The sequence below is a fragment of the Dendrobates tinctorius genome, unplaced genomic scaffold, assembly GCF_039654945.1.
Source record: "Dendrobates tinctorius isolate UK_male_01 unplaced genomic scaffold, ASM3965494v1 ptg000171l, whole genome shotgun sequence".
In the NCBI taxonomy this organism is placed as follows: domain Eukaryota; kingdom Metazoa; phylum Chordata; class Amphibia; order Anura; family Dendrobatidae; genus Dendrobates; species Dendrobates tinctorius.
Genome location: NW_027361838.1, coordinates 2,654,873 through 2,670,314, shown reverse-complemented (window position 1 = coordinate 2,670,314; position 15,442 = coordinate 2,654,873). Strand labels below are relative to the sequence as shown.

At 42.7% G+C, this 15,442-nt stretch overlaps 1 protein-coding gene across 1 annotated transcript in view; it reads right to left on the bottom strand.

Annotated features, from left to right (window-relative positions):
• The window catches only part of TTC39C (tetratricopeptide repeat domain 39C), a 114,257-nt gene that overhangs the window by 43,229 nt on the left and 55,586 nt on the right, over positions 1 to 15,442 (bottom strand). The window contains exons 2-3 of the mRNA XM_073550825.1: positions 9,193 to 9,241; positions 2,335 to 2,460 (exon numbers count right to left, since the gene is read on the bottom strand). Coding sequence (XP_073406926.1) covers positions 2,335 to 2,460; positions 9,193 to 9,241 — 175 coding nt within the window. The remainder of the gene's footprint in view (positions 1 to 2,334; positions 2,461 to 9,192; positions 9,242 to 15,442) is intronic.

Here is a 15,442-nt window from a genome sequence, read left to right as displayed (position 1 = left end):
TTTAAGACATCTGTGTACTAAGTTGGTGCTGTGAAATGAGGCAACAGACCTGTCTTGAAGGCTGAAAACCTGTGCACACCAAAACAGTTAGGCTACGATCACACGATGAGTGTTTGGTGCGTTTCTGACTCAGAATTTTTGCCACTTTAAAAATGCAGCATCTTACAACTCCAGCAGAGTGGTGTCACGATCCATTTTTGGATCTGTGTCAGATTCTGGATTCTCTTTCCTTTCAGTCCATCGGGGGTTAATATTAGTTTTTGCCACTGGTGTTACTACAAGGTTAGTCTGCTGGTGGGTTTTTGCCCCCCCCCCCGTGGTCGCTGGTGTTACTACATTGTGATTAATTATCTATGCAGGTGGGTGCCACTCCCACCTTCCTTTTTAAGGCCACCTGGTGCTGCAGCTCACTGTTGGTGATACTCTTTCCTCTTTGGAGACCAACCAAGCTGGAGTCAGGAGCTGGCTTTGTGCGGTGAACTTCAGCTATAACCTCCATCTGGTTCCTTACTCTGCTGCTCGGAGCTTTGGCTGCAGAGAAAGCCAAGTTTTGTTTTTTAGTTTATTTCACCCTTAGGTGTCTGTCATATCTTTCCTTGTGTGTTCTTGGTGCAGTTCACTTTTTTCCCTGTCTCACCTCCTGTGGAGGGGGTTGGGGGGTTTAGCTCAGGGCTAAACAGGAGATAGGGACAGGTCGGAGACTTGGGCTTCACTACCATTAAGTGTATCCCCAAGTTAAGGAAAGCCAGGGCACCCCCTTTAGCCTGAGGGGCAGTTCAGGGGCCCAGGTTCCTCATCCCCTGTCTTCCCACTACTGCCCCATGACAATTGGATGGGATTTATAGAAATCTCCTGCCCCCTGTGCTTTCATTTTTACTGTGTGTAAACTGACCTGCGATGAGTGTCTCACATCCGCACCATTTTTCAGTGCATTTCCGCAGTGGGAACGCATCAAAAATGTATGCCATCTGCACCCAAGTGTATCAATAAAGTTTTGTCAAAGCCAAATACAAGGAAGTATCAAAAACAAAGCAGCTTTATTTAAAGCCCGTCCGACATACCGGCAAGGGGAAAAAACGCAGCATCAAAAACGCAACGAAAAAAACGCAAGTAACCGAATTTAAATAGATGCAGAAATTCTGCAGCATCAAAAACTCAGTTAATTGCTCATCATGGGAATGTAACCTAAGCTATGTTTCCACAATAAGCTTTAGCTACGCTTTTGACGCGGCAGAATTTCTGCACCTATTTAAATTCGGTTACTTGCAGGGTTTTTTTATTGCGTTTTTGACATTGCGTGTTGGGTCTCTACGGTAGGTCACGCTTTAAATAAAACTGCTTTGCTTTTAAGGGTATGTGCCCACGATCAGCACTTTGGTCTCCATGTATGTTCGCTTGCGTCCAAACCACTGTGTTCTATTAATGCAGGTAATTCCGCATGTGCTCACTGAACCGTGCGGAGTTACCTCGTTCAATACATTCTAATGTGGAAATTTCTGTTGTGGAGACTAGCGCCCCCACTGCAGATAAATGACGGATGTGAAAGATGCGCTGCGTGTCAGTCTCCGCGGGTGATCCACAGGTGCAAATACATGCACAGTGGACATGGGATTTCTAGAAATCCCATCCACTGTGCTGTAACATCCGGCCGCTGTGGGTTGGATGCTGCATAAATAAGCAGCGTCAAAACCGCAGCAAATCCTGACCGTGGGCACATACCCTTAGAATTCCTGGTATCTGGCTTTGAGAAAACCTTCTTGAGATACTCAGGTGCGGATTAGATTAATTTTGATGCGTTTTCGCATTTACCTGCGGATTTTCCGCATCTGATGCAATTTTTGGGGGGGTTCAGTGAGGTTTCCACATGAGAACTTGACAAGCTGCGGAGTGGAAACGTGCGCCGTAGGTCGGTTTACGCCGTGTTAGAAAGAAGTACATGGGGCAGGAGATTTCCATAAATCCCATCCACTATACTGCTACTGTAAGACGCTGAGTTTTTGACACTGCAGAAATACGCACCAAAAGCTCATCGTGAGAACGTAGCCTTGGACTCCCTACTTCACTTTTTTATTGGGAACCATATAGAGGCGTAAATCTAAAAGGCTCTCATCCTGAATGCCTTGTCCCTCGAAATTCTGGAACTATGGCGCAAGCGCACTGGGTTTCCAGCGCATGTTTCGAGGTATACATTGGAGGGATTTCACAACATATACTTCCAACAGATGCTTCCACTATAGGTCACTGGACAGACATTGGATCTGGAGTATATCAGAGTACAAAGAGATTTTAGACGTTGTACAGGCTCTCCGTGTTATTGTGTAACCCCATACTTACATTTTTCTTGATTTTATTTTTGATGGTCTCTATTACTCCTTCATCGCTCTCACACAGCTTCTCAGTCATTTTCAAGTCATCGCATGCAATCTGCATTTTCTCCTCTTCAAAAGTCATCATGGCGTTCTGAAGACGAAAACCAGAGGCGTAATATTCCAAAATGAAAATTTAAAATCCAAAACGTAAAAAAAAAAAAAAAAAAAAAAATGAAACATCCCGAAAATATATATATTCCTATCAAATCTGTAGTATCCAAAGCCAACTGCTTTTAAAGAATATTAGTAATGCAAATTGCAAAAGCCAGATGGATTCTGCTCCACGCCATTGGTCTACCACTTTTACATTAGGCTACATTCACACATCCGCGCAACACAAGCTGGCACGGACAGATTTTTTTGGATAGCCCAATGACCCATGGAGTGTCACTTTACCCATACAAAAATCAGTTTTAGAAACAGATCCATGAGTCCGGTCCGTGATACTCGGAGCAGGCCCTGTTCTCATCCGATCTGGGGATCAGACATGGCCATTAAAGTCTGAGGATCCACATAGAGAACAGGTGGAAGATGTCTATCAGAGATGCATCCGAGTTACAGCCGTTAAGTGATATTTTGTTACTAGTTAATGGATTAAAAAAATTAGACAGTCTACCTGCTTCAGTAAAAGAAGAACAGGTTAGGAAAAAACTGATGCAACCAGGGTTATACTAGAGAAAAAAAGAAACCATGGTCCGTTTCCCTTAGATGGTAACACTAAGGCTATGTTCACTTGTTGCTTTTTTTCTGCAGGAAAAACCTGCCATCTTGGCTGTCAAGAAGCTGCTTACAAAAAGCAGGTATCGCTGCGTCTTTGGTCTGGTTTTGTTGCATTTTTAGCGGTGTTTTCTAGTGCAGATTATTTGTGTCATTTATCTACAGAACAAGTTTAATAAAGTTACTTTTATTTACCAAAAACACAGGAAAAATGCAGAGCTGCGGGGGGTTTTTTGCAGTGATTTTGCACTTCCTCATTACTGTCCATAATAAAAAATACTGCAAAAAAGTTAAAAAAAAAAAAAAATAAATAAAAAAATAAACCCTGAAAGGATTGACATGAAGCAGCTTTAAAAAAAAAAAAAAAGGCAGCAGTTTCCCAATTCAGTAAGGAAAAAAAACAAAAAACAATTGTGTGCATGAAGCTTTTGCTGGCACTGGAAAGCGCAGCTTTCAATTTGCATAAAACGTAACAAAAATAATAAAATTGCTGCAAATTCTCAACGTGTGAACCTAGCCCAATATAAATGTGCGAACGTAGCCCAAGGACTCTTTCCGATGCCCATTTTACACGTACGTATTTTATTTGTGTTTTTCACAGACAGAACACATACATACCCTGGAAAGTATATGGTGCTGTTCACATGTGTTTTTTGGTCTGCGCCTGTTCAAACTATCACAAAGACATGTCTGTGCTTGATCCGATTGTAACACATGGGAAAAGCTTCGCAAATTTTGTTTGCAAACGAAAAAATAAAAAAAAAAAATAAAAAAAAAAATCACTGACTGTAAAAACATACCAAACTCTGCTGAAAACTAACCACAGATCTTCCGTGGATGTCACTTACGCAAATCCTTCTGTTTCTTCATGTAATCCCACAGACACATTGATGTTGACATCAGAGCTTTTTGGAGACCATATCACTGGGTCTACAGACCTCAACTTTGCCCACTTCTGAGTGTCCTATTGAGAAATACAGGCAGATACTTCTCCATCATGCGGTACCATCAGGGAGGCGTCTAACTGGATACAATCTTATTCTGCAGTTGGCAACTACCCCAAATCATACAGACAAGATCACTAAGGACTGTCTCCAGTGTAAAGACCAAAGATTGCTGAAAGTGATGATCTGCTCCTCACAGAGCCCTTAGCTCAACAACAAGTCTGTGTGGGATTAGATGAAGTGACAGACACAAGCCTACATACACAAGATCTGTGGTTAGTATTCCATGATGTTTGGAACAACTTTCCTGCTAAATTCCTTCAAAAACAGTACAAAAATGCCTAGAAGAACTGATGCTTTGATGATGTTTTGAAGGCAAAGGTTAATCACACCAAATATACCTGGATTTTGATTTCTCCTTTGTTCATTCACTTTGCATTTTAATTGATAAAAATAAACTAATCAACGCTTCTATTTTTGAGTGTTCTTGCTTTGCAACATTTTTTCCATACATTACTGTGTATACACTGTATATGAATAATAGAAATAATATAGATAAATGATGCCTGTGACCGTGTCAGACTCTGTTTATTAGGGAGCAAGTGAACAGGCATGTTATTAAAGTAAATGTGATGAGGGCAGAAATAATGATAAACCGAAGGATTTTACCACAAGGGCCAAAACGTTATAGCTGGGTGTCTAATACAGAGCTTTTCCAAAATCATAGATCTTATGGGGTCTTCATTGTATTCAGTGCACTAGTAGCAGGGTTATGAACCACTAGCACATCTGGTTCAATCCCACAGAAGGGTTACTGTAGCTCAAGTTGCTAAAAATGTTACCGGGAACCTGTAAGCGGCTTCATGCTGCCCGAGGCTGAAGCAGCATGAATCAGAGCTAGGCTACCTTATCGGGTTTTACTCCGAAACATTACAGCATTTCAGAGAACTCATACCTTGGAAAAGCCAGCCGATGATGAAATGTCTCAGATGACTAATCCAAGGTAGGTCACTGCTGCCTCTCCCTGCTCCGATGAGTCTCAGGTCTCAAGCGGGGTGAGGAGAAGTTACCAAAGATCTACAACTGACCAGTTAGACTGGATACATGGTATCTAGCCAGGTTTCAGAGCATGAATGAAATATCAGCACAGTGTCTGGTTCATGCTGCTTGTGGTTTGAGAAGCATGAATCAGCTGAGAGGTTCCCTTTAAATGGACTGTCAGCACAGAACGCCTGTTCAAAGCAAGTCCTGCCCCTTGCTGTTTCATGGTGAGGCCAACTATTTATAGACACCTTCCTATCTGTTTCACCCCCACCTCTCTATTTCTACCCCCCCTTTGATTGACAGCTTTAGCATCAGAGCCAGACAAGGGCTGAGATAGATGGAAACCAGGCAGGTGGGAGGGTGTCTATAAATGATTGGCCCCGCCATGAAGCACCGAGCGCCTGTGCTTAGTTTGAACAGTCATTCTGTGCTGACAGAGCCCCTTTAATGCTAGATATAATAGACAGGCGCACGGCTGTACTTTCCTCTGTACTGGTCAGGGCAGAGAAGTACGCCAGCACAGGAGCGCGATGCCGGGGACACTGTGTGAATGATGCAGGGACGCATTATCCACAAGAAGGAGGACGGCGATCGCAAGAAGAAGGGAGGAGCGGACTAAGAAGAGCGACACCCCTCAGACCAGACCTCCCCGTAGGGGAGTATAATAAAAGGTCTTTTTCTTCTCTTACCGGTCTGGGGCACATATACAGCATTATAGAATGCTGTATATCAGCCCTGAAAGGTTCAGATGTCTTGTGGAGTTATTGCCTCGCATCTCAGCGCTGCTTTGGTGGCACAAGGGGGTCTCACACAATACATGGTAGTTTTGATGCTATGGCTGGTCAGTGTATATTATATTTAATGCACCCAACAGGCTATAGATTATATAAGCTATAAAGCCAAAAAATACCGATTCCTCCTCACTCACGGGAACAAGTTACAGAGCCATAACACTGGCTGTATAAAGAGCAGCCTGAGCCGAGCCCTGGCACACATGCTCTGGGCACTCTGCACGCCGTCTTGGAAGATGCAGAGCCCTGATCCATCTTTAGACACCGCACTAAGCAGAGCTCACCAAGGTCAGCGCGGAGCGGTGCAGTCACTGCAGTTTACAGCAGAGCTCATCCAGGCATTAATCATACACAAATGTGAATTATAAGCCTATGTAAGGTCTCTGACCACGTGCTGAACGCCGACCAATATGGCATAGTCCACCGGCAAAAGTGCTTTACATGGCAACATAAGGTGAGCCCACCGCCTGTGCCCACACACACCCTAGGGTCACATACGGTTAGGTATGTCAGGATGCACAACTACCCACAAGAACATGAGGGGAACCTGTACAACAGATGAAAATCATGCGCTGGCTGGATAGAAATTTGTAGCCCCAATGCCAACAAGCGCCACACGTATATCACATAGTGGACCTTCAGACGCTGTGACAGTACATGCATGTCATCCTCTCCTCACTGGCTCAGCGCCAGGCAATGGGTGGCAGAAATAAGGAAAAAACTAATGCTCCTCTGTCAGTTCTAAAAAAAATACACTCCCTTAAATGGAAGATGTCCTTATCTCCACGCAAGTTTTCTAGGAAGGATGCAAATATGTTTTTCAAGGAACACAAAGATTGAAGTCATTGTCAGCTGGCACCAGACCTGCCCTTTGATAGGTACAACCAGTGTGACCAACATTGTCTAAACAGGTGTACCAGAGCATAAACCGCCGTGTATCACTGGGCACAAGAAATACACTGTAGATACTGGTGTACATCAAAGGACGAGCAGTCTATTTCCTGCCATGGCAATCACTACAGGGAGCAAGTACTGTAATTACTTATTGTAGACGCTATATAAATACCGGTACATACAAATAACCATCCCCCTGAAAATGGCCCCACACAGCATACCTACCATGGGGCCAATGTGCCCTCTATACTTCTCTGTATGGGAACAAGCCAGAAAGTACAGAGAGATTCACCAAGGATTATTCATGTTGTGCTCGCAGTTTGACTAGAATGTTCCCCAATATGTCTGACCTCTTCTCTGAGGACATCTGTGCCAGGCAGCAACACTCAAGTAGTTGGGTTGGTCTCTGACCCTAAGCCACATGTGTTGAGAGAAGATTTTTCCTTTTGCCAAGGACCATTATTAGGTTTCCACATGACCTGGGTTTATTATATAGAGCTACTGGGTCTGGCTCAGCTCACAACAGCTCATATAGTGTTTTATTTGGACTTGGACACACCTTTTACCCTCTGTCATAACATTTAATTGCCTTGTCTTGTGTGTTACAGATTTTTTATTTGAAGGAGGAGTAAAATCAATCTCATTGTGGATAGACTGTAAATTCCTTTACATTTAAAGAGAATCTGTCAGCAGGTTTTTGCTACCTCATCTGAGAGCAGAATAATGTAGGAAAAGAGGCCCTGATTCCAGCGATGTATCACTTAAGTTTACTGGGTGCAGCAGCTGTGACACAATGAGAGGCTTTAGATTTAGCATATAGCAGAGCTCAGAAAGCTGCCCCCGCCCACACCACAGCTCTGTATGTACACTGTATATTGACAGTGAGCTGCTTTTGAGTCCTGTGAATAGAGTTAGACCAGGTCTCACAAGGGCACCAGTCTAGGCAATGATAATCTCCCACTGATAAAACATTAATTGTATGTAAACAACAACATACAGCCTAATAAGTAACATATCCCTGAATTTGTGTCTCAGCTGCTACACCATGCTGTCCTCAGATTACATAGCAAAAACCTGCTGACAGATTCCTTTCCATATTACGGCTGGTAGACACTCCTAAAATATAGTAAGTATAATATACTTTTACCAGGAACATTTTATTTAAAACTCATACAATTGTGTAAAACCATAATTATTCCACGATCTGTCGATGAAAATGTTCTTTGCTCTTGGGAAAACCCCCTTTAATAAAATGGTGACCTATGTGCGAGCTCTCAAAGAATCCCACTTTACACCAAGGTCTGATAGTAAAATCTGAGCTACAGTCCACGGAAGGATAAAGGAGACAACACATTATTTCCCAGGAGCCATAGATTGGACATGACCCACCTATTATACTCTCATCAGTGTGTCCATGGGAGCTGAATGTACATGTACGGGAACTATGCATCAATCGTGACACTGACAATACAGGGGTCCCAGCCAGGGGCTGATGACACTGAATGCATGCAGTATAATCTGCGGTGGGGACAGTCTGGACTGTTCCTCAATGGATCCAATATACACAAGACTAACACGTACGACAGCCTCCTACCCGTTAAATGCACAAGGTTTCATTTACTAGTATTTCACCCTGGGCCACACACGCGGCTATTCAAATATCATTGCTGCTGATGGAAATCCCAAAATGTTTAGCTGTAATCAAACTCCTACTTTGCATAATTCTTCCCAGGCTCCCTCGGTGCACATTTCCATATATCTAATTATGAATAAGGATGACACCGCAGCCGTCAGCTGACGGAGGACAACATGTGAGCATTTTCCAGGGTTTCAGTGACAGGAGCTCTGAGTCTGAAGACCACACCAAGATCTACACAGCTATAAGGCTATGTGCGCACATTGAGTATTTGCTTGCAGAAATTTCTACAAAGTTTCTGCATCACTTGGCAGCAAAAACGCTATGTCAAAAATGCGCGTTTTGCCGCGTTTTTGTACAGCAATGAAGGCTTTTTTGAGCTAAACAAAGATATGGTATTTTAAAAATTCATGCCAGCATGGCTGCCTAATCCCGATAGTAAGATTTTTAGAGACAAACTAGAGAACAAAATAGCTCATGACTCCAAGTATATTCAGTCTCCTCTCACCCAGCCAGCCTGACTGACAGCTGAAGCTTGTACAGAGCAGTGAGAGATCTCAGCAGGGAGGAGAGACACTGAGGAGCTGACAGCCAGATTGATACATTTTCATAATACATTGTACAGCTCTGTTTAGTAAGGTATACAGCGGAAACAAATATAAAATTCCAGCAAATAATGGTTATGTTCAGACATACAGAAAGATACATGTTAGCAACAGGATTTATATAAGGATATGTAAACATAAAAGGTTGTAGCCAATGTTATCTGTACACTGTAAAAACACAATACCACTTACCAAAAAGCTGACAAAACTCGCTCCAAAACTCATTAATGGACTGTGAGTCCTACAAGACAAAACATAGTGGTGGGATGGTTAGATAGATGAAAAAGAAACTCTGCAACATGAAAACATACAGTTGTGTCAAGCAGAATATTGAGAAAACATAGCCAAAGACACACATGGATTTTGCCTCTGATTTACCATTTGTGAGTAGTATGTGCTGCCTATGGGTAACTTTAATTACCGTAGCTTAAACAACCACTTTAGGAATGGCATAAAAACGCCGGGCTGAGTAAATAGCGCATGGGAAGTTTAATATGTGGCAGAAAATGGATTATGCCGCCTTTACTAGCATATTACACAGTCTTGGATGTCTATTCTTCATGTTTGGAGCTCTACTGCCCTATTTGCCTGAAAGATTAATTAGAAAAATGACAGTGGCCTCGGAGAACCGCTTCAAGTTAGCCAGATGGGATACGGCACCTCTGCTATCACAAACCTGCAACATAAAGTACCTAAAGAGAAGTTACAATATCTGGATGTGAAGCAGCAATCTACAACATACTGAGGCAGAAGAGCTGCAAAGCTACAACGAAGACCAATCAAAAATCCATCTTCACAATGTCACTTTTACATTATACATGTAGAGAGCACCTTACCATGATGATAGGAGGTGAACCCACCTAACGGGGCTTGAATTATGACCGAAGAGTTTAAGGACATGTGCGCGCGCAGTTTTTTTCAAAACTCCACAAATCTTCCTCCAAGTCTCAAAACACCTCAAAAACTTGTGTGATCTCTCCGTTTCTGCTCCTAAAACTCAGCAAAAAGACTCATGCCCAAAAATATGTTCTCACTTGAGATTTTTTGGAGCAGGAACTTGAGAAAAATTTCTTGAAGTGGATACAGGGCAAAAACTTCAAATTTGAGGACTGCTCCAAAAGTTTTGAAAAAAACTCAATGTGCACATAGCCTAATGGGTGATAAACATTGACAGATTCTTACAGGGAGAACGTATCCTGGTGCAGCAGGATCTCGGCTGAGGTTTGGGCTTTGCTAGACTTTGTAGTTGCCATAAACATTGATATTGTGCACAGCAGTCTTATCTTGTGTGTTTTGTGAGGTGGAGCACAATTCAATAATTCAAAAGTTACGTTCATATTTTATAAATCCACTTTATGTTATTAATACAGCAGAAGAAAAATCGCCAGTCTTGGTCTGCTCTAACGTTTAGAGCTCATTCGGACATCAGATTTTCACGTACGTTAGATCCGCGTCTTTCGTGGATAGAATTCGTACCTGTTGTAGTCTATGGAGCTGTTCACATGTCCGTGTATTTTTGAGGATCAAACTCAGTAATACAAGTCTATGGATCCTTGAAAAATTTGTGTGCTGTTCATTTTTCACCGAGAAGGAAAGTTTTGAACTTTAAGCACAGTTGGTTGAAGGGAAAATTTGCACGATTATTACCGTCGGGGAGTGAATAAATGGGATCACTGCAAATGTAAGCACCCACGGCTTTCAGGATTCACAGCACCACTGGAGGTGCTTTCATAGTAATTTGATGGCATCCCCATTCTCCAGAATCAAATCTAAGTGTGTAAAAACTAACAATACCGCTTAAAGGGTATATCTATCTATTTTTTTTTATCACTACAATGATCCTGAAACACAAATTTTTGGCAATCCGTGATATTATAGTAGCTCACCCACAAGGTGTAAAACCCCCTGGAGCTCTCCTTGACCTTCAGATTTTGAATCAAGCCACAATAAATTTTACGGTGGATTCTCAATAACTATATAGCGTTCAGCGTTAAAAAGTTTGAACTGTCATTATGGGGGCGTTCTGCAGTCTAAATGTTTCTCTAGTAGCTTAGTGCTATCATAGACCCATTAGTGTGTAGGCCAGCCAAATGTGCCATAAGATGTGGTCACACACATTGAGGCAAGTGTTATTAGCTGTAGTTGACCTCTCTTCTTACATAGGATTGCAAAAACACAGACAATCTAGTCTCCAATGGAGCATTTCCAACTTAACAAGTTATTTACTACGTGCGGGATAGGTAATCAACTTCATGATCGCTGGGGATCAGATCACCGGGACACTCACTCAGGCCGGACTCTGAGCGTTGAGTCTCTCATAGGAGAGAACTGGCTCGATTAGCTAATGACATTCTGATGAAACACTGATCAGAATGTCAGATTATTGTGATCCAATTTTCTCAGATATGAGAAGAACAGGCGAAGAGAAGATGAAGAACTTAATTTCTCCACCTTCTCCATTCTACAGCATATGCCTAACTGCACTTGGATTACATCCGAGCACAGTGTGATGTTTTTCATGCACCCATAGACTTGAATGGCAGAGCTAATCACAGCATACTGCAATTTTGCCACTCATATGAAAAAAAAAGCAAAAAAATTTAAAAAAACGCAGATCTGCACTGCCCCATTGCATAGCATTGCTCCAAGTGTTATCCGATAAAACATCAGAGAGCACTCGTCTGATGTATACTCTCATGTGAGCGAGCCCTAATCCTGAGAATGGAACTCTGAAATGCTCCTTATACTGTGGCGGTGGCCATGCACATGTGCCGCTGCTCCATTCACCATCTTTGGGACGGAGATCACTAAATACAGTGCCTGCAGATAGGAGATAACTTGCCAAACTGGTAATAACTGTTTAAATGTCTCAATATTTGGGATGCAAACTTTGTAAGTAAGAGATATGCCAAAAGAGGGGGGAAAAAAACTACATACATACAGGGATTTTTGTGTACTCACCGTAAAATCCTTTTCTCCAAGCCACTCATTGGGGGACACAGCACATTGTCCTGTGACCCCAATGAGGCGAAGGAGAAATATACATACATAAGGTGATAGAGACATATATACACAGGGAAGAGCGGATTAGGCAAAAACCACAGCGAGATCCGTTCCTCATTAAAAAGCACTTTGTTCTTTTTTAGCAGTAATGCTCCATGAATGGCGGCACTCACACTCAGTGTCAGCTATTTGGATACAGCCTCAGACTGCCTATACAAATACATGGTAGGCAGTTGTGACCAATATCCCCATATCTTCCCAAAATCAGTGGCCTTTTCTTCCAATCCACCGAGAGGGGAGAAAAAAGTCAGAGGAGAAACTTCAGTCTCTTATGTAGTTGGCAGACCCTTGGACCCACCCAGGTGGAATGGCGCAGGTGTCACTTCTACCTCAGCCCCCATATAGCTAAATGAACACAGTTTGAATACGCTAAGGTGGAAAAGTGGAGGCAGTCAATGTCTGATGATTACATTTACCACAGAAAAACATCAACTCAAAGTGATCCCATAGCTTTCCCTCCATTTCACTGTAGTACATCGTGAATTGCCTTTCATAGCCATGTAGCATTCTATAATACGGAAAGTGAAGGCCACGAGCACGTCGCTCACTGTCGTCACATGAAAGGCTTGTGCATTTTGTAAGATGCTTTAGAAATGTTCAGTACATTGATTTACCTACCAAAGCCATTATCAAACACATGCTGTGGCAGCCCGGAAATGATCGATGAGTCACTGCACAGCTCTGCGCCAGCTACCCACAAATTACCCCGAATGATCTATATTTACAAATCCTCCGCCTATTTCTTGAAATAACATAAAAAATATATTTTGCGGTGTGTTTCAGAAAAAAAAAAACCAACACCAAGTGTACATTCAGAAAAAGCCATTATACACTTTAATCAATACCTTTCTTATTAAAACTTCCGTTGCAGCTGTACTTTACTTAGTCTGAGCAGTGACGGCATAACAACCCCTGCCATGCGCTAAAAATGCATATCAATAGAAATACGAAATTAATAAGGGTAGGAAATGTACACAATATCAGATCAGGGCGGAAATCCAGCTGCTTGTACACCCCATGCTGTCTCATCACACATTTGTCCTACACCGAGTCATTGGGGAACTTTACTGTACACAAACATAAGGCTGGACTGGAAATCGTGACCACCAACATGAGTTTCAGAAAGCCCAACGTGATCCGTTCTAAAAATCCAAACTAGTTTGTTTCTGCAACAAAGCAATATTCTGATGAATTACTGTAATTAATCTGCCACGTATGAATATATGAGCTAGTTATACAGATTAGCTTAAAGGGAGTCTGTCGGCACACAATGACTTCAAAAATCAAGCATCCTTGGAGTGACCAAGCAGTTCAGTGCACCTTCTCACCTAATTTTTCCAGCTTGGTCCCTGTTCCGCCAAAGCTTCCAATCAAAGAACCGTAAGAGATAGATAGATGCACTGAGCTGCTTGGACACAGAGAGTGTGCACCAAATGACTGTGCTTGATTTAAACAGTTAATTTGAGCAAATAGACTCTTTAAACCCAGCAGATTCCGACCATTTTAGCAAGACCACTGACCATCTCAGCTGTATGGGGGCTTCCCAACTCTCCCCTGACAGATGATGTCGAGGAAAAGAAACATCAGCCATTTTATATTTGAACACTCATTTTTTTTTTTACTGATAAAGTCGCCCACTATTCTCCCAGATTTACTAGAATCACTGGAACACAAACTTACAAAAGCTTGACAGATAATGGGAAATAGTTCAGAGGAGCAACTATAAATATCTATGGTGCAGATAAAGAAGACTTCCAAACGCATCCAATAACCAGCATAGAAATAAAATTGTCAGGTCATGCTCCATGAATGGATTTTCTTAACTTCTTTTGGCATAACAAATTCTATAAAAATCAGCTTACAGGTGAGATTTCAGAGGCCAGGCACCTCCCTGATAGGAATGAATGACAAGGATCTAAGCTTCTGTAGATACATAGCAGGTTCGGGCAGGATTAATACCAATAGTGAACTCCCAACTCTCCACCACGACATTGGTATTTCATGATGGGAAGATGGCCACCATGCACCGTACTGCATCAAGGATTATCCGGCCAGTAACTTTCTAAGTATTATGACTGCAGAAAACGGGAAAGGGACTAACAGGTATGACATGATCCTACTGCCGGAGAGTCTTATGAAATGTAACCTGAAACCAAAACTGGCGGTGCTGCCGAAAAGATGCATGACCGATTTATGATTAAACTATTCATAGCAAGGTAATGCTGAACAAAACTTAAAGGGAATCTGTCACCTCATTTTTCGAGTATCAGCTTCCGGCACCACCATCAGGGTGTAATGCTGTAGATAAGCCCCCGATGTACCTGAAAGATAAGAAAAATGAGTTACATTATACTCACTCAGGGGCAGTCCGGGTCCGGTTTTGGTCCGATGGGTGTCGTGGCCCAGCACCTCCCATCTTCTAACGGTGACGTCTTCTTTGCTGCCTGTCACGGCTCCTGTGCAGGCATACTGCTCTGCCCTGTTGAGGACAGAGCAGAGTCCTGCAATGTGCAGGCGCCGGGAGAGGTCCGGCACCTGCGCACCGCAGTATTCTGCGCCAGCGCAGGAGCCACAACAGGCAGCAATGAAGAGGACGTCACCGTTAGAAGATGGGAGGTGCCGGACCAGACCGCGACACCCATCAAACCAAGACCGGACCGCCGCCCCCCCTCCGGTGAGTATAATATAACTCGTATTTCTTATCTTTCAGTCTACATCGGGGGCTTATCTACAGCATTACAGAATGCTGTAGATAAGCCCCTGATGGCGGTTCCAACAGTTGATACTCGAAAAATAGGGTGACAGATTCCCTTTAAGAAGCAAGGAAACAAAAAACACAAACCTCATCACGAGAAATGTATACAGACAGTTTAGCTGAAGAGGAAATCTAATTTTTGGCTCCAAGGAAACAAATTAAGGAGGCACAAGTGGAAGCTTGTACTCTGATAGGAAGATCCTGCTATGCCCCACGTAACAGGTTACATGTGATCTAATCAGCAGTTATGAACTTACATAAAGAAACCATAGTCCTGATGTTATATTTCTCAAAAATTAGAAGCAATTTTCTCTAATGTTTTATAATGCAACCGTTCATTGACAGCACGAAGAACTGTTCACCAAGATCCAGTCTGATCCACACAACAGATGCAGACTTCAGACCATCTGATGAACCACTGAGAACTGAAATTATAAGTGTGCAATCAGAAAACAAAGGACAGGTCATTGAGACCGGTGAGAAGATTTTATTGGCGAGTTATAGGTGCCGACATGAAGAGACGGAAGCACTGAGCCAAGCTCTGCTCCCCTCCGGGACTGATGAAGGACTTCTAGAATTTCTATGGAGTCCAGCTTAAATCAGAGTTTGGCGGAGCACAACTGC